This window comes from Aotus nancymaae, unplaced genomic scaffold (assembly GCF_030222135.1).
Source record: "Aotus nancymaae isolate 86718 unplaced genomic scaffold, 86718_ANA_hifiasm-v0.15.2.pri h1tg000046l, whole genome shotgun sequence".
In the NCBI taxonomy this organism is placed as follows: Eukaryota; Metazoa; Chordata; class Mammalia; order Primates; family Aotidae; genus Aotus; species Aotus nancymaae.
The window spans coordinates 1113275-1131367 of NW_026988460.1; the positions used below are offsets into that span (position 1 = coordinate 1113275).

The window sequence follows — 18093 nt, forward strand, 5'->3', positions numbered from 1 at the left end:
ATATGTGAGAAAATAGCAATATAGTACTCAATACCTTAAGACGAAAACTGGTTTACTTTTGCTGCTCTTTCCAGATGTGCAGTGATTCAGGAGGTTCTTACTAAAATTCAAATTAGAGCTATTTTAAAACAAAGGTGTAACCTTTGGCTATTCAGTATCCGTCCTGAAAAGGAATCTCCCCAATATTCTTAAAGATCATTGAGAAAGAATAGTTTGATACTACTGACTCAGTTTCAAGATCCTTTTATTTATTGTGTTTTTAAAAAATGCATTTTAGTGAAGATTAAATCTTTATTATGGGGTAATGCCATCTGCCCAGTAGAATGGAGTCTATTTACAGTGTCATATAAATGGCAACTTTGTACCTATAATTTTTTTCCTATTTGTATTTAGATTGGCTTTTGTTATTTGTATTCTGCTCCATCTCCAATTTATAAATCTTTGTGGGTCAAATAATCTGAACACTGTCTTTTAACTAATCAAACAATATTGTTGAGTCTGTTTGCTACTAAGTTGGTAATTAAATTTTTAAAAAATTGGCCAAATATCTAAAGGCTTAAGTAGATAGATGGCTACAAAACAACAACAAAGCACAAACAAAATTCCTATTTTAAGAAATCTGAAAAGGTTGCCACGTAAAACACAGAACACCCAATTAAACTGTAATTTCAGATAAACAACAAATGATATTTTAGTTTAAGTATGTCTCAAATAATGCATGCCCTGTATTTTTATCTGCAACATTGTCAGAGGTTGTCAAACCCTAAGGATTAATGCCATTTTTTTTCCTCAATACTATCCATATTGTAATAAAAATGCCACCATTTAATAACTTAGAAAGCAATATCATTAAGCACATAAAAATGGAAAAGCAAAGTTATGAGTAACAAAAATTTAGTCAATTTCATCCATCCAGAAATGTGCAGACAGGACATTCATAAAGAGGAAATTAAAAGTGCATATGGAAATGCATAAACCCCTGTCATGAGGAAATACCACTTCTTGTTAATTTGCATGGGATTATAGTACTTTGAGTTCTAAATTTCTCAGCAGACCTAGGGGACAGAACTGAATTGTTTTTCACAATTCTTTCTCTTTCTCAATAACAATTTAATTCCCAAGATCCTTTATCAAGAAGTTCAACTGTTTGATCTTTTCAGTGCTAGAAGATTTATGCACACGGGCTAACTATATGCCTACTAGACATTCTTGCCATTCACTGATACTTCCTTACATTTTAACAGTCTAGAAGTAGCATTCCCAATGTTAGCTCATTTGCACCTTAATCTTTAAAATATTAAGCCTCTGTAATGTGCCAGGCACCCTATTAGATGTTAGAAACACAAGATGAGTAAATCAAAATTTTGATTTTCTTTCCAAAGGGTTGTAGCCTATGAAGTCCATAGAATACGTATCACTATTACTTTACGTTACAGGTGAAGGATCTAAGTGGTTAAGAGTTGAAAGGTCTTATGTCAGTTCTCACATATAGTGACGAAAGAGCCAGGGCTTCAGTAATCATCCCTGGCCCTGGGCTCAGGGCTCTCTGGTATTTTTTTTCTAAGGAAATCCCAGAATACTTAGTATTGAAACCCTCCATTTTCCAAGAGCAAAAAGGAAAGCATTTTGGATCCCTCTATATAATGTTTACGTGCGGAACAGGTGTTCTCTGGGTGTGCTAGAAAAGCAAGGCACGAGTGGGAGTTAAATATCCTAAACAGCCGCTGTAACCAGACCAAGTTAATCTGTGGAAACCAGAGTACAGGGCCAAGGCGATGCTATTTCAATTGGATGTCACAGGTGACTCATCAGAGACGCCTTGCTTTTGGGCCTTCCGATATTTTTCTTCAGGGTGGGGCGTCAGATTTCCTTTGAATTTTTGGACAACAGCCCTCCTGTCCATTTCCAAATTTTTCTGGTTTTATAGCTCTCACGCAGAGCTTGATTGCATACCGGAAGCCAGTTACTGGCAGGAAGTTTACGGAAGAAGAAAAAGGTAAAAAAAAAAATGAGCCAGGGGCCAGGAGAGAGGCCTAAAATGGGGACATTCGCACTTGAAGAGCTTTCCCTACCCCAGCCCCTCAGAATGACAGTTCTCCTCCGCCAGAAGACTACCTCTCCCGGCAGGCACTGCGCGCTCGACGGCCACAGGCTGGCCAGCTCCCTACTCTCCACCTCCGCCCGCATCTGCCAATAGGAATTCCCGGGTTGGGCCTCCGCCCAAGTCTGACCACGCGGGAGCGGGGGCAATCAAACTACATTACCCGACACGCATGTGCTCGCGTCGAGACCAATCAGCGCCAGGAATTCGTAGGCTAGGGGCGGAGCCAGATGCACAGCACGCCCCATTGGCTAGGGGAGGCTTAGAAGAGCCGGAACCCGGGAGCTAGAGAAGCGAAATGACATTTCCTCTTTAAATAGCTGGAGCCGGGGCCCCATCGAGAAATGGCCGCGTCGGCAGGTGGGTCGTGTGGTGGCCAGGGCGGCGTGGAGGGAGGTGAGGGGGAAGGTTGGCCAGGGCGGCCATAGGCGGTGGGATGAAGAGGTAGCGGCGTGGAGCCGGAGGGAAGGATGAGGAGGTAGAGGGGAATGAGGGGAGGGAGGATGAATGGTGCGGAGGGCGGTGGGCGGTCCGGCGGGACCGGGATGGGGAGGCTGGGTACCCGCCGTCGCTGCGACCCGGCAGGCAGCGGGAGGCGGCTTGAGGGGGCACCGGCGGCCGCCGTCGGTTGAGCTTCCCTCGTGAGGCTCTGCCTTCGGCTCTCGGCGGAGTTCCCGCAGACGCCTCACATGGGCTGCGAGCGCGTTCCCTCCGCGAGCACGGGCGCCGGGCTCGCCGGGCTCCGCAGGAGCAGGCTGGCCTTTGAACTTGTTCCGCCGATGGCGCTCCGCCCTCTGTCTCCCAGATCCTAAACTCGCGGTCCCACGAGGTCGTGCGTATATCCACAGACATATATATATATACGTATATCTTTGTAGCGGGGAAAAAGCCAAGCAAGCAGACACACAAACAAAAAAAATCCCGCGACGCCGTAACTGGCTCGGCACTTCTTGTGGTTGTACGATTTTTCTCCTCCTAGATTTAAGTAAATCTTCCCCAACACCGAATGGGATTCCATCTTCAGACCCAGCCAGCGATGCCATGGACCCCTTCCATGCTTGCAGTATTCTTAAGCAACTCAAAACAATGTACGATGAAGGACAGTTGACAGACATTGTAGTGGAAGTGGATCACGGGAAAACATTTTCCTGTCATAGAAACGTTCTTGCTGCAATCAGCCCTTACTTCAGGTATGATGATGGTAGAAACTTGTGTCGGTATCTGCACCAAGCTCCCTTTCCCCCTCAGTATTGTCCACTTGATGTTTATACTGAGATGCGATAATGAAATGAAACCAATGGCTTTTTTTCTTGAGACTAGAAAACGGGTCCTCTCTTTTTAAGATCTTCTTTTGACTTGAGGGATTCTTCTAGAGTTGAATTTTAAGTTAGTGGGTCTGTGTGTGTGTGTTTGAGGTAATCTAGACTTGTGCTGGTCAGTATGGCAGCCAGTAGCCATGTGTGGCTGTTTAAACTTAAATTATAAGTTAAATAAAATGAAACATGTAGTTCCCCAGGTCCCCAGGTACACTAAACACCTTTTTTTTTTTTTTTTTTTTTTTTTTTTGAGACAGAGTCTCGCTCTATCGCCAGGCTGGAATGCCGTGGCGGAATCTCGGCTCACTACTTCCGTTTTCCGGTTTCAAGCAATTCTGTCCCAGCGTTCCGAGTTGCTGGAACTATAAGCAGGCACCACCACGCCCGGCTAATTTTTTGTATTTTTTAGTAGAGACGGGGTTTCACCGTGCTGGCCAGGATGATCTCCATCTCTTGACCTCGTGATTTGCCAGCCTCGGCCTCCCAAAGCGCTGGGATTACAGGCGTGAGCCACCGCTCCCGGCCACTAAACACCTTTTGGGTGCTTGGTGGTCACCTGCAGCTAGTGGCCGCCATATTGAACAGCACAGAGATACAGCATTTCCATCACTGGCAGTTATATTGGACAGTGCTGATCTAGAATTTTTTTCAACAAGTTATCCATAATGCATCTTTGTTTAGTACATGGGACTCTTTTATAAAAGAGTTTAAAACATAGTAGTGTGTTCCTTTAAAAACAAATTACCATTCGATAGATTGTTTTAACGCTTTGGGGGGTCAAAGCAGTGGAATAAAAATGAGTGAAATACAGTTTCTATGTGCCTAAGGCCCCAAATTAACAATTTTCAATATTCTAGACATATGCTAAACTAAGTTTTTATTTTTACTTTTATTGTTTACTATAAAACTTTTAAAAGTAAAATTTAAAAACTTGGGTCTGAAAAATAACTTCCTACTTTAAAATTAGTGGAAAAGGCAGTTTACTGTGTGTGTTTAACTTCTTTTGTGTTACATGCGCACTTTAAGCTTTTCAGTATTCACAAGTGGTGCATAAATAATATAAAGTGTTCAACCACACTCTGAATGTGATTTTTTCTTTTGAAAGTGCTTACCTATAAAGGGCACATAACCATATAATGTTCCAACAGTAGTTTCTGGTTCCTCTTTCTCAGAATACTAGGTTAAATATAGTCACTTCAGTTTGATGCTTATGATGTAACCATTTAGACTTGCCTAGGGTAGGTCATTGGACTACTAAGTATTAATCATTGCAATACTGGAAAAAATAAAATAAAACCAACGTATGCAGAAGGTATGAAGTTTGGCCTGGTAATGGAAACTTCTGGTGAGATTCACTTACCCAGATTATCCATTAGATATGGTTAGGTCATTTGTATGTTTAAATATACATTACAATTACTACTTACCAAGCTCTAGGCTAAGCTTACTTTACATGTATTGCCTTATATAATCTTTATAATCCTATTTCTGCACAGTTGTTGTTCCATTTTACTTATGAAGAAGCTGAGGCTCAGTGAAATTAAGTTTTAATAACCTGCCTAAATCATCTATCCAACAAGTAAATGGCCGAGGCTATATTTGATTCCAGAGCCAGGCTTCTTAGTCACTATGTGACTCTTAAGGAACAAGAGTGGGTACAATGGGTCATTTTTAAAGTTTCCTGTAAAACATTTTTATTGTATATTACATTTGAATGGTTAAGAAAAACTGCAAAGTGAACATGTATATATCTTACTGAAATTTAATAATCCAGATTATATCATTTAAATGTCATCCTTATTAAGTATAATACTTAGTAAGCATACTTAATAAGGATGACATTTTCACTTTGCAGTTTCATTTTTTATTTTTGAAGACCTAGAAAAAAATCTTTCTTTAAAAGAAGTATGCTAGGATAGATTCCTAATTTTCTTGATTCCTTAAAATCTTAAACTCTTTAATTTTATTAAGCTAATTTTAAAAAGGAGTAAAATATACTTGAGAAATTTTCTGAGGATAGGATACATGTACATTAAAATAAAGATATTTGGCTAGAAAACTTAAGGATTAGAATTTGATCTCTTGCTAGAGGTTTTTGTACTGAAGTTTCTTGGTACCTGTCTTACTTTCTGTGTGGGATGTAGAAAGTCATACTTAATAGTTTCTAAGTCTTGCATCACTAGTGGAAGAATTAGAATAGCTAGAAATCTGGAATGGCTGTTTCATGATACCAGTAACTCATCAGAATTGAAATTTGTATAATTATTAGAAATTTTTTGCTACTCTGGATTTTGTGTGAGGAAGTGCCCTGGCTTCATTTATGTTGTGTTTACATGAAGAACTTATTAGAACAGAGGAAAACTCATCAAGTGTCAGACCACTCCTGTATGTAAGATGAGCCTATTCAAGTCCGCAGTAGTTCCCATGATAAAGGGATATGTGGTAATGTTCTCCTTTGGGAGTTAATCTCTCCTTAACACAGGGATGTATTTTTCTTTTTAATTGGTAGCTGTATGGTTGAGTCTTTCAGCACCTGAATTGAAAACCAGTACATACATACGAACATCTAGTTTTTAGTCATGAAAAAAGCCTGTGTGATATTAAATTAAAATTTACACTGTAGAAGTGAAAATAGAACTCGAAGATGATTAACCTGTGCAGTGAGTTGAGTCCTTGTACCTCCAGTGTTTCTCATACTGCATTTTAAAATTAATTCCATGAGTTTGAGAGATATTTTTAACTGCAAATCTTTGCAATTTATTTTTTATAACATCACAAAAACTAAATAGGATGAGTCTGGATCATCTAGAATGAAACTTTAAAGGAGGGAAAAGAAAGGCAAATGATGTTTGTAAGTGACTAATACTTAAAGAGCCAGGCTGCTTAATCTTTCTATCAGGAAAGTCCCATAAATGCAACAATATTTTAATATTAAAAAAAAACAACAAGTTGGTCTCAAAGGCAAAAGTTTGGGGTTTTAAAAACCATTATCTTCAAAGAATCATTTAACTATTAAACTCTGTTTGAAAGAGACATTGTATATTGACTCTACCATAATCTTTATTTATGTCTAGATTTAAGTAGGTAAAATACGATAACTTTAACTGAGAATTGAAGTATTTCTTTTTAAGCAAATGTTTTCAAAATTCCCAAAGGTAAGTGAAGTGAGTATTGTATTACTTATAATGGTTAAGGAAGCATTCAAAAGATAAAAGTTTTAAAAAGGAGTAGGAAGAGAATATGTACTTTTAAAGAACTTCTTGCTTTTCTAAGATGAACATTTTAAAGATCTATTTTGGATACAAGTTGCTTTGTAATTTTCACCGGGACATGAAAAGTTTTATTAGGTTGGTTTTTTTTGTATGCTAATGTATAATGTTGATATCTTTATAGGTATTCTTTGTTTTTTTTTTTGTTTTTTTTTTTTGAGATGGAGTCTCTCTCAGTCGTCTAGGCTGGAGTGCAGTGGCCTGACCTCAGCTCACTGCAACTTCTGCCTTCCAGGTTTAAGTGATTCTCCTGCCTCAGCCTCCTGAGTAGCTGGGATTACAGGGGTGCATCACCACACCCGGCTAATTTTTTATTTTAGTAGAAATGGGATTTTACCATGTTGGTCAGGCTGGTCTTGAACTCCTGACCTCATGTGATCTGCCCACCTCGGCCTCCCAAAGTGCCAGGACTGAGCCCAGGCGTGAGCCACTGCACCCCGTTGGTATTCTTAAAGTTTCTGACTGGCCCAATTTAAGATCTCATGTCCGTAAGGCAACTTGACCGGAAGCTTAGATAGGGGCTCCTAGAAAAATAAAGTGACCTGCAATATGTGTGTCACCTTTTGATTTGCTTTTCCTTAGGTCTACTTTCCTTTTTTTCATAGATGGCACAAAGCAGGCTAGCCCTGAGAATATGGGTTTTGAGGTTAGCCAGACTAAATCCTTCTGATACATTATCAATTTTTACTCCTATTCAGAATATCAGGGACTATTTTAGGAAATATTCAGTTTTAAAAAGTTATCTTTGTGGTAACTTTGTAGTTTTAAAATCTTGCAGCAATAATTTTGATTTATAGCACATGTGTAATATTAACCAATCTTTCCTTCTTAGATCCATGTTCACTAGCGGCCTTACAGAAAGTACTCAAAAAGAAGTTCGAATAGTCGGTGTTGAAGCTGAATCGATGGATTTAGTGTTGAACTATGCCTACACTTCCAGAGTTATTCTCACAGAGGCCAATGTTCAAGCCTTGTTCACTGCAGCTAGCATCTTCCAGATTCCTTCCATCCAAGACCAGTGTGCTAAGTATATGATCAGTCATTTAGACCCACAAAATTCTATTGGGGTCTTTATCTTTGCTGATCATTATGGTCATCAGGAACTCGTAGATCGATCAAAAGAATACATTCGCAAGAAGTTTCTGTGTGTCACCAAAGAACAAGAGTTTCTCCAGTTGACAAAAGACCAACTGATAAGTATACTAGACAGTGATGATTTAAATGTAGACCGAGAAGAACATGTTTATGAAAGCATTATAAGGTGGTTTGAACATGAACAGAATGAAAGAGAAGTGCACCTCCAAGAAATTTTTGCTAAATGCATACGTTTTCCTCTGATGGAAGATACCTTTATAGAGAAAATTCCACCTCGGTTTGCACAGGCTATAGCCAAAAGCTGTGTAGAAAAGGGACCATCCAACACCAATGGCTGTACACAGAGGCTTGGAATGACTGCTTCTGAAATGATCATATGTTTTGATGCTGCCCACAAACACTCAGGAAAGAAGCAAACAGTGCCTTGTCTAGATATAGTCACAGGAAGGGTGTTTAAACTATGCAAACCACCAAATGACCTGAGAGAAGTTGGGATTCTTGTATCACCAGATAATGACATTTACATTGCAGGGGGCTACAGGCCAAGCAGCAGTGAGGTCTCCATTGACCATAAGGCAGAAAATGATTTCTGGATGTATGATCATTCCACCAATAGATGGCTATCCAAACCATCCTTACTTCGAGCCAGAATAGGCTGCAAACTCGTCTATTGCTGTGGTAAAATGTATGCAATCGGAGGTCGTGTTTATGAAGGTGATGGGAGAAACTCACTAAAATCTGTGGAGTGCTATGACAGTAGAGAGAATTGTTGGACGACTGTTTGTGCAATGCCAGTTGCAATGGAATTTCATAATGCTGTGGAGTACAAAGAGAAGATCTATGTTTTACAGGGTAGGTGCCTAAGTGATTTAGTTCTTCATGGAAGGGTTACACATCAAGCGGTGGCTTAATTATACTGAAACAGTTGTGTTAGTTCCTGTAAATTACGGAATACTGCCGGCTTCCTTATCAAACTGTTGGAGTAGTCTGTTTTGTAAAGAGCTATAAAGAAAATAAAATTTTGAATTCAGAAAAAAGGCAGGTATTGTTAAATTACTAAAATAATTTTATACTTTAAAAAATAATAATTTTATACTTTTTAATGATTTTGTTTTGATATCAATGTAGAATAACTGTTTTTGAAAATATAAATAATAATTCGACATTTTGGGATAGCTATTTCAGAGCAGTTTATAGGACTTGAAATAAATAGCAAGGTTGTTACATGGCTGCTTTTGCTCTTTAGTAAAATCAAGAGATCTTGCAGCAACTGCTATTCTATGGAACTTACTGGAGTAGTTTAAAAGAGAAAAATGAACAAAGAATTATCTGAGTTATACTGTTTAGTTACCAAAGAGTTTTATGTAAGCCTTATTATTGCAAAAGTTATGAAACTTAATTACAAAGAGTTTGGAAGTATAGTCTTCAATTTTCAACTTCACTGCTATTTATGTTGCCTTTCATTATATATTGTTTTCAGTTTTTTTCACTGGAATACTTTGAGATGTCACTTTTCTTTGCCATTTTAAGTGGTACTATCTAACATATGTAGCGTTTTTTTAAAAAAATCTATTAAGGACTACTGCTTTGACAAAAATACAGTATAGGTGGAGTGGGTCAGAGTAAATAAGACATTTGATTCAAGGCTCTGATTTGTGATAACTAATATTTTCCTTTTATTTGGTTTCTTAGGCATTTTAGTTACTTGAATATTGAATGCAGTATAGATGATAGCAACATCCTTATTCCTCGTATGTGTCTCTTAATTGATGTTTTTCTCACACTACTACTTAAGGAAAAGGAGCAGCTTCTATGAAGATACACAGTCATGTGCCATGTAATGTTTTGGTCAACTATGGATGACCAAATACAAACACATACAATGGTGGTTTTATAAGATTATGGTAGCATATTTTTACTGTACTTGTTCCATGTGTAGATATATTTAGATACAAAAATGCCCACTGTGTTACAATTGCCTAGAGTACTCAGTACAGTCACATGCTGTACAGTTTTGTAGACTAGGAGCAATAGGCTGTCCTATCTAGCCTAGATGTGTAGTAAGCTATCCCATTTAGGTTTGTGTAAGTACACTCTATGATGTTTGAACAAGGACAAATATCACTTAACGATGCATTTCTTTCTTTTTTTTTTGGAGATGGAGTTTCACTCTTGTTGCTCAGGCTGGAGTGCAGTGGCACAATCTCAGCTCATTGCAACCTCCGCCTCACTGGTTCAAGCGATTCTCCTGCCTCAGCCCCCCAAGTAGCTAGGATTACAGTCCTGTGCCACCATGTCTGGCTAATTTTGTATGTTTTAGTAGAGATGGGGTTTCACCATGTTGGTCAGGCTGGTCTTGAACTCCCAACCTCAGGTGATCTGCTCGCCGCAGCCTCCCAAAGTGCTGGGATTATAGGCTTGAGCCACCACGCCCAGCTTAACGATACATTTCTTAGAATGTGTCCCTGTCATTAATTGATGCATGATTGCCCTTATCCCATTGTTTTCTTTCTCCCTCATCTTTTCCCTTCCCCTTCCCTTCTTTTCTCTTTTCTTTTCCGTCCCTTCCCCTCCCCTCCCTTTCTTTTCTTTCTCTTTTTTTTTGAGACTGGGTCTCACTCTGTCACCCAGGCTGGAGTGCAGTGGCACAATCTCAGCTGACTGCAACCTTTGCCTCCTGGGTTCAAGTGATTCTCCTGCCTCACTCTCAGGCATCCGCCACCATGCCTGGCTAGTTTTTGTATTTTTGGTACAGATGGGGTTTCACTTTGTTGGCGAGGCTGGTCTTGAACTCCTGACCTCCAGTGATCTGCCCACCTTGGCCTCCCACCATTGTTTTCTTTTAAAAATTATGTTCTTTGCTCTAATCCTTTATTTAACTTAAAATTTCCTAGTAACGTCTAAGCCCATTTGTTTAAGTTCAGTATCAAGTTAATTCTTCAGAACGAGTTGTACTCTCTGGTTCCTTATTTTAGTTCAATAGAAGCACAGGACATGATTTGGGTTTGCTGTCTTGCGGAAAAATGGAATATAAGAATGTATGTGTAATCCATCCAGTATAGTTGGATAGGTTATGTCATCCAGTATGAAGAAGCTGTGTATGTGTGTATTTTGGTCTTACTGGCTGTTAATTGATAGAGGTAGAATTAATTATAAGATTCCTATTTGGAATATGAAGGTTGTATATTAATGCAAATACTAAAGCAAACTAGCAATGAATTAATAAATTTCAGGGCTGGAATTATTAACATCATTTAATTTGAGATTATATTTTATTTAAGAGGACTCTGAGGCTCTAAGGGTTTCTTAATTGCATATCATTAGCTTTAACTTACCAAAGAGGACTTTAGATTTTAAAACTCAACTTCTTTGGTTGTCGTCTTTACTTTCTTATCTATAAGAAATTTATAGAGAAGTAGCACACATTACAAAGTTTAAATTTCCTACCTTCTTTATATCAAGAATCCTGTTACAAGTTACACATAAGCGCAGATGACTCCAGAGCAAATCTGGAAGCTTAACAAGCTATTTTAAGTTGGTCGAAGGTAAAGCATCACTGTTATGAAGTAGGTAGTTGAATTTCTAGATAAGAGTAACCCTAGTTCAAAACAGTTTTCAAGGGGAGGCTCAATTTAGAATCTGGTATTTCTAATCTAAACAAAGTCTCTTTACATAAATAAAACTGACATATGTAGTCGGAAGCTTATGTTGTACTATCTGTAGCTATTGAAGTATCATTTAATTTGTTCATAAAGGGTTCAGATTTTTATTACAAAGATTTTATAATTAGCAAAGCTTATAAATCTTCACTTTAATTCTTTCAGACATTTTCATATTGGCAGTCTGACTCAGCTACCCTTTTATTGTCAAAGCAAAATAGAAACTTGACTCAAAGTCAATGTCATAAACCATGTATGTGTTTTCTATCATATTAAAGTTATGTTTTCTCCTGTTGAATATTTCTCTTTGCATTCTAGCGACATTCGGGTAAGCACATCAATGACCCATAAGCATAAATCTGCACAATTCCATCTGCTGTCTTCTAATGAAATAGCACACAGATTTATCATGCCATATTTATGATGATATTATATATATGCATTTTGATCTGTCTTACTGGCTGAACATTAGTAATAATGCTTTTTTAGAGCTAGAGTAAAATGAATTTTCTATAAACCCACAAATTGGATAAAGCAAACAGAATCAAATTTTCTTTCTTTCTTTTTGTTTTTTTGAGATGGAGTCTCACGTTGTCACCCAGGCTGGAGTGCAGTGGTTCAGTAGTGGCTCACTGCAACGTTTACCTCCTGGGTTCAAGCAGTTCTTCTGCCTTAGCCTCCTGAGTAGCTGGGATTACAGGTACCCACCTCCACACTTGGCTAATTTTTGTATTTTTTTAATGGAGTCAGGGTTTCACTATGTTGGCCGGGCTGGTCTTGAACTCCTGACCTCGAGTGACCCACCCATCTCAGCCTCCCAAGTGCTGGGATTACAGATGTGAACCACTGTGGCTGGCCAGAATTAATCTCTTAACAACTCTGCTATCAAGCCCAAGTAACTCCGTGTACCTTCCCAATACAAATATTCCAATTCAGGTTGATTATAATATTATCTGTTATATTGTGTCATGGAATGACAAAGTTTTAAGGTATTTTGTAACCTTTATGAATGTATCTCTGGAGATTATTATAAAATAAATGTTTTAGAAAGTAAAATATTTAGAAAATTTTGCCCTTTAATATTTAGAGGTTATAATTACAACATATAACCAAAAACCAAATATAAAAATGTACATATTCTTGTTTTCTTTTTCTTTTTTTAGGGGAATTTTTCCTCTTCTATGAGCCTCAAAAAGACTACTGGGGTTTCTTAACTCCCATGACTGTGCCTAGAATCCAGGGCTTAGCAGCTGTATACAAGGACTCGATCTACTACATAGCTGGAACCTGTGGAAATCATCAACGTATGTTTACTGTAGAAGCCTATGATATTGAGCTAAATAAATGGACTCGTAAAAAAGACTTTCCATGTGATCAGTCTATAAATCCATATCTTAAACTGGTACTTTTCCAGAACAAACTCCATTTATTTGTTCGAGCTACTCAAGTGACTGTTGAAGAACATGTCTTCAGAACCAGCAGAAAAAATTCACTTTACCAATATGATGACATTGCTGACCAGTGGATGAAAGTGTATGAGACGCCAGATCGGCTCTGGGACCTTGGCCGGCATTTTGAATGTGCTGTTGCTAAACTGTATCCTCAGTGTCTTCAGAAAGTACTCTAAATGAGTAGCAGGCCTTAGTGCATCACTGGCATCTCATCCTTAGGAAACTTAACTTTGATACAAGCGTGCTGAGTGCTGTCAGTATATCAGAAAGCTGTGAGAGTTTTATACATGGAAAATGGGTACGCTTAAAGATTGCAGGGTAGGGAGGGATTTTCCTTCATCCTTGTGACATTTTCATTTCAGTAAGGAAAAGATAACAAAGTGCAATTATCAGCATTTTTTTCCCTGGCATAAAATAATCATTTCATTCTAGAATTTTGTGATAAATAGTCACTGAGATACCAGATGAATCAGGACAACTATGCACGCTTATAAGAGCATTTAGGGTATTACTGGGTAAAGGCATCTAAACTCATTTGATGTGACTTTTAATTTTAAATACGGGTAACAATCTGAGGCAATATCACTAGGATTTTACTTTAGCTGTGACCTCTCTAACACAGAGAAGCACTAACTTAGATCCTCATTCTTAATATTTATATATATTTTTGTGTATTGTTTTCAAGTGTACTGAGATTTAAATGTGTTTTGTTATTAGAGTAGATTGAAGGAGAAACAAATTAGTCTCAGAAAGAGCTTTTAGTCTGATTGCTTCCATTTCCCATGTAACTTTAAGTTAAGCTAAAGTTTTAAAGTGGCAGTTTTCTGTCGATAACTTTTTCAAGTGCTAACACTGTCTCATTTATGAAAATCTGTAAAAGTGCTCATATTCACAGGTGGCTGGTGCTAGTCTAACTTAATTCATGTGTATAACTAGATAGATTTAAATGGTCTGAGCCTATGCCTGTCTTTCAAATTGGTGTGGATTTCATGGCCATCATGCTTTACCTGTTGAACTCTTGTGATTTCACAAGATTTTCTACTTATGTGATAGGAGGATATGGCCAGTTATTGACCTAACTGGATTCAATCTTATAATAGTAGGAACATTATACCCAGTTTGCACTAACGTGGGCCATTTGTTGCCCAACCTTCTCTTCCATCTACCTGTCCATTCATTATTGGTATAAGGAAAGGTAACTTATTTCTCTTCTGCACAGAACATAATGTGAAGTTTTATACCTACTTTTAAAATTCTGCTTTTCAGAAACATAAAATTCCTGCAGTGGTCGAGTTTAATGTCTTTTAAGTTTTATATTACAATTAAAACCTCATTTTTTTTTTTCCATTTTTGCACTTAACAGTGATGAATACTTTTACATTGGAATCCTCCTTCTAGCTGAAGGTGATTGAAAACAAAGAGTGAGTGAACAGAACCATAGCTTTCTAGGTACTAAACCATTTTTTGTATTTAACTGATGAATTTCTAACAATCAAGAATATTAACATGAAGGACAGACCAACTTATTTGTATACCTAAGGCAGGCATTTGGATCAGTAACATGTTTTACTAAGCCTAGCATAATTCATAAAGGGTATAAGCATAGGACAGGTTCTGCCCTTGATCACAATATTTTCATTCACTTAAAGAAAGCAAACTGGCATGGTTTGTATTAAAAAATCTTGCACAAATTGTAATGTGATACTGTGAAACAAATTGAAAACATTGCCTCTTTGCATCACATACCTCGTTTTTTAGAAACTTTCCAAACTGCTTTACATAGACCTCTACGAGTAGGGAATGTTTTCTGAAGCAGAAGTTAAAATGGACAGCATTTCTAGAATTAACATTTTAAAGTCTAGTCTTAGCTAGATATGTGGTTTCTTCTTATTGGCCTTGATAGTTTGTGTGTAATCTCTGTATAACCTTTGTCAAACAATGTTTTTACCTCCGCAGTTTTATCTTCTGCTGTTTGTGGTTTTTGTTTTTATCATTATGCTGTTTTGGAGTTATTACTGTGCATTTTGAAAATCATTCTTTACAGTTTTGCATTGCTGAGGACAGAGAAAAAAGGATTTTCTTTTTGCAAGAGATGTTCATGTAATTTATTTCTGAAAGCTTTGTCGCATAAGACTTCCTGCCGCTTTTTGACAATCTTCTGTATTTTGAAAAATGCATTACTTGAAAACATGACATAGAACCTTGAGTTAGCAGTTTACATGTGCTGTATGTTATATAAGAGAATGACATGCTGTGGCTAATTTAACAGTAGATTTATTCTCTTGGTCTGCACAACAGTTGATCTTTTCGCTGTAACAATTTACATTGAGGGTATGATCTAAGTTTAGTGTGTCCAAAGCAAGGCTTAGGATTTGTTATGGGAGTAGAATATATATTGAATTTTGTATGAATAACTATTTGTTTAAATTATGTAGCTGGGATATTTTGCCACTTCTAAAATGGATTCAGAAGAGGTCTTGGAAAACTAAGATTAGTGACATGTGTGGGTTTATGTTTAGATATTTAAGGTGCATTTTCATAGTGTGACAAGACTGTAAGTAAAAGGCACAATGGGTACTACAGAATTCAAATGTAGGTCTAACATATGCCAGTTCCACTTTAACTTTGTTTTTGCTTTTGAAGAATGTATGTAGCACTTTTCTATATATTTTTTACACATTGAAAACTGGACTTGGTATAACTATGTTATAGGAAAGTAGAAATTGTAGTGTTTATTTTTCATATTTGTGTTCTGTTCTACAAAGTTGATGCTTAAGCCTCAGGCTGATTTCATTGGTCATGAGAACAAATGGAATGTGATCATCAAGGAATCAGATTCCCTATGTAAAGCAGTTTAAAATGGAATTCAATGTTCAGTGCTCAGGTATGTAGTAAGTACTGTAGTCCTGTGGGGGCAAATGTGTAGATATTTTTAAACATTTTGCCATAATTGCACAATTTTTTGCATTTTTACCTGATGTCATTGTTTCTTATAATAAAACTTTTCTGATTGAAAACTTCCAGTGTTGTAAAGTGATATCTGACTAGTGAGTGTTGCAGAACTAAAATCTGGTAACAAATCATGAAATACCTTATGTCATGATAGAATGGAATGAGATTTTAATGTATTCAATACCTGGCCTCTGGCAAAAAATGAACTAGTTAATATATATAAAGCTTTTTAAATTCTAAAGCAAGCTCACTTATATTGGTAATTTCTTTGTTCTGTTCTGGCTTAAAATCTTACTATGTTTGATTCCTTTTGTGTTAGTACATTTTGCATTACTATAAAGGAATACCTGAGACTGAGTGACTTAAAAAGAAAAGAGGCTTATTTGGCTCACATTTCTGTAGGCGGTACAAGCATGACACTGGCATTGGTTTGGTTTCTGGTGAGGCCTCAGGAAGCTTTAACTCAAGTGGGAGCGGGAAAGAGAGGGAGCCAGAGAGAGTGGTGGGGGAGGTCCCTGTCTTTTTAACAACCAGATCTCACATGAACTTATTACCATGGGGAGGGTACCAAGCCACTGATGAAGGATCCACCCTATGATCGAAATACCTTCCTCTGGGCCCCACCTCCAACATTAGGGATCACATTTCAACATGAAATTTGGAGGAGACAAATACCCAAACTATATAATCTGTCACACATTTCACGTTTAATTCATCAGAAAGTCCTGTTGCTTCTTCCTTCATAATATACCCAGACACAGACCACATACCATTTGCACCACTGTCACCCTATTCTAAGCCAGCCTGTCTTGTCTGTCTTAATGCAGTTTCCACTGACTGGACATCCTTCTATCACCCTTGACCCCTCATAATCTATTCTTTTCTCCACACAGTAGTCAGAGTGATCCTCTTAAAACACAAGTCATCATGTTTCTCTTCTGCTCAGATCCTTCCAATGGCTTCCCATCTCCCTTCATATGAGAGCCAAACTCCATACTTTCCTGATCCACGCCTCCCATCCTCATTGCCATTTGCTTGGCTTGCTCTATGTTAGCCACACAGACCTTGCTGTTCCTCAAACATGCTGAGCACCTCCACAGCAGCTTTGCCCTTGCTGCGTCTTTTGCCGGATACATCTTGACAACCCACTCACTTTATTTTTTATTAAAACATCACCTGGCTGTTGCTTGAACCCAGGAGGTGGAGGTTGCCGTGAGCCGAGATCACGCCACTGCACTCCAGCCTAGGTGACAGAGTGAGACTCTGTCTCAAATAAGAAACAAAAAACAACTCCCCCCCCTCACCAAAAATAAACACATCACCTACTGGAGAGGCACCTTCTCTGATCACATTTTGTAAAATAAGATCACCCAACACCACTCCCATCATACCTCCTGCTTTATTTTCCATATGTGTCTTCCCCCATTGAAATGCACACTCCATAAAGGCAACCAGGAATTTATTTTAATTCACTGTTTCACTTTAGACTGATACCTAGCACATAGTAGGCACTCAATAAATGTTGGTAGGAAGAAATGAATTTTCAGTTAAGTCTTGGAGCCTAAAGGATTATCAATTTTAACCTGCCTAAAGATGATCAATTTTATTGGTCTTTTTAAAAAAAAAAAAAAAAACAGGTTTAGTTCTAATGAATTTTCTCTGTTGTGTTGTATTTTCAGTTTCATTGATTTCTGCTCTAATTTTTATAGTTTTTTTTTTTCTGGTTGCTTTAAGTATTAACAACTCATCTTTCTCTTTCTTTTCTTTTTCTTTTTATTTTTTTGAGACAGGGTCTTACTCTGTTGCCCAGGCTGGAGTGCAGTGGTGCAATCTTGGCTTACTGCAGTCACCTCCAGGGCTCAAGAGATCCTCCTACCTCAGCCTCCTGAGTAGCTGGGACTACAGGCACATGCCACTATGACCAGTTAATTTTATTTATTTATTTTTTTGTAGAGATGGGCTCTTGCCATGTTGCCCAAAGTGGTCTCAAACTCCTGGGCTCAAGTGTTCTGTCTGCCTCAGTTTTCTGAAGTGCTCGGATTACAGGCATGAGCCACCATGACCGGCCTTCTTTTCCTAATATATGCAGTTAATGCTATAAATTTTCCTGTAAGTATTGCTTTTGTAGCATCCCACAAATTTTATGTAGTATTTTAATTTTCTTAGTACAAAATATTTTTATCATGTCTTCTTAAGGAATACACCCTTTCATAATTATGTAATGCTTCTCTTTTTCCCTGATAATCTTCT

The 18093-nt window shown here is 37.8% G+C and overlaps 1 protein-coding gene across 1 annotated transcript; it reads left to right on the forward strand.

The window, feature by feature from the left end:
• Window positions 1-2373: 2373 nt before the first annotated feature.
• Window positions 2374-15912, forward strand: KBTBD8 (kelch repeat and BTB domain containing 8). Its single transcript, XM_012473789.3, has 4 exons — window positions 2374-2461; window positions 3081-3291; window positions 7519-8633; window positions 12604-15912. Exons 1-4 carry the CDS (start codon window positions 2446-2448, stop codon window positions 13065-13067), a joined length of 1806 nt encoding a protein of 601 aa, XP_012329212.1. The 5' UTR covers window positions 2374-2445; the 3' UTR covers window positions 13068-15912.
• The last annotated feature ends 2181 nt before the right edge of the window (window positions 15913-18093 follow it).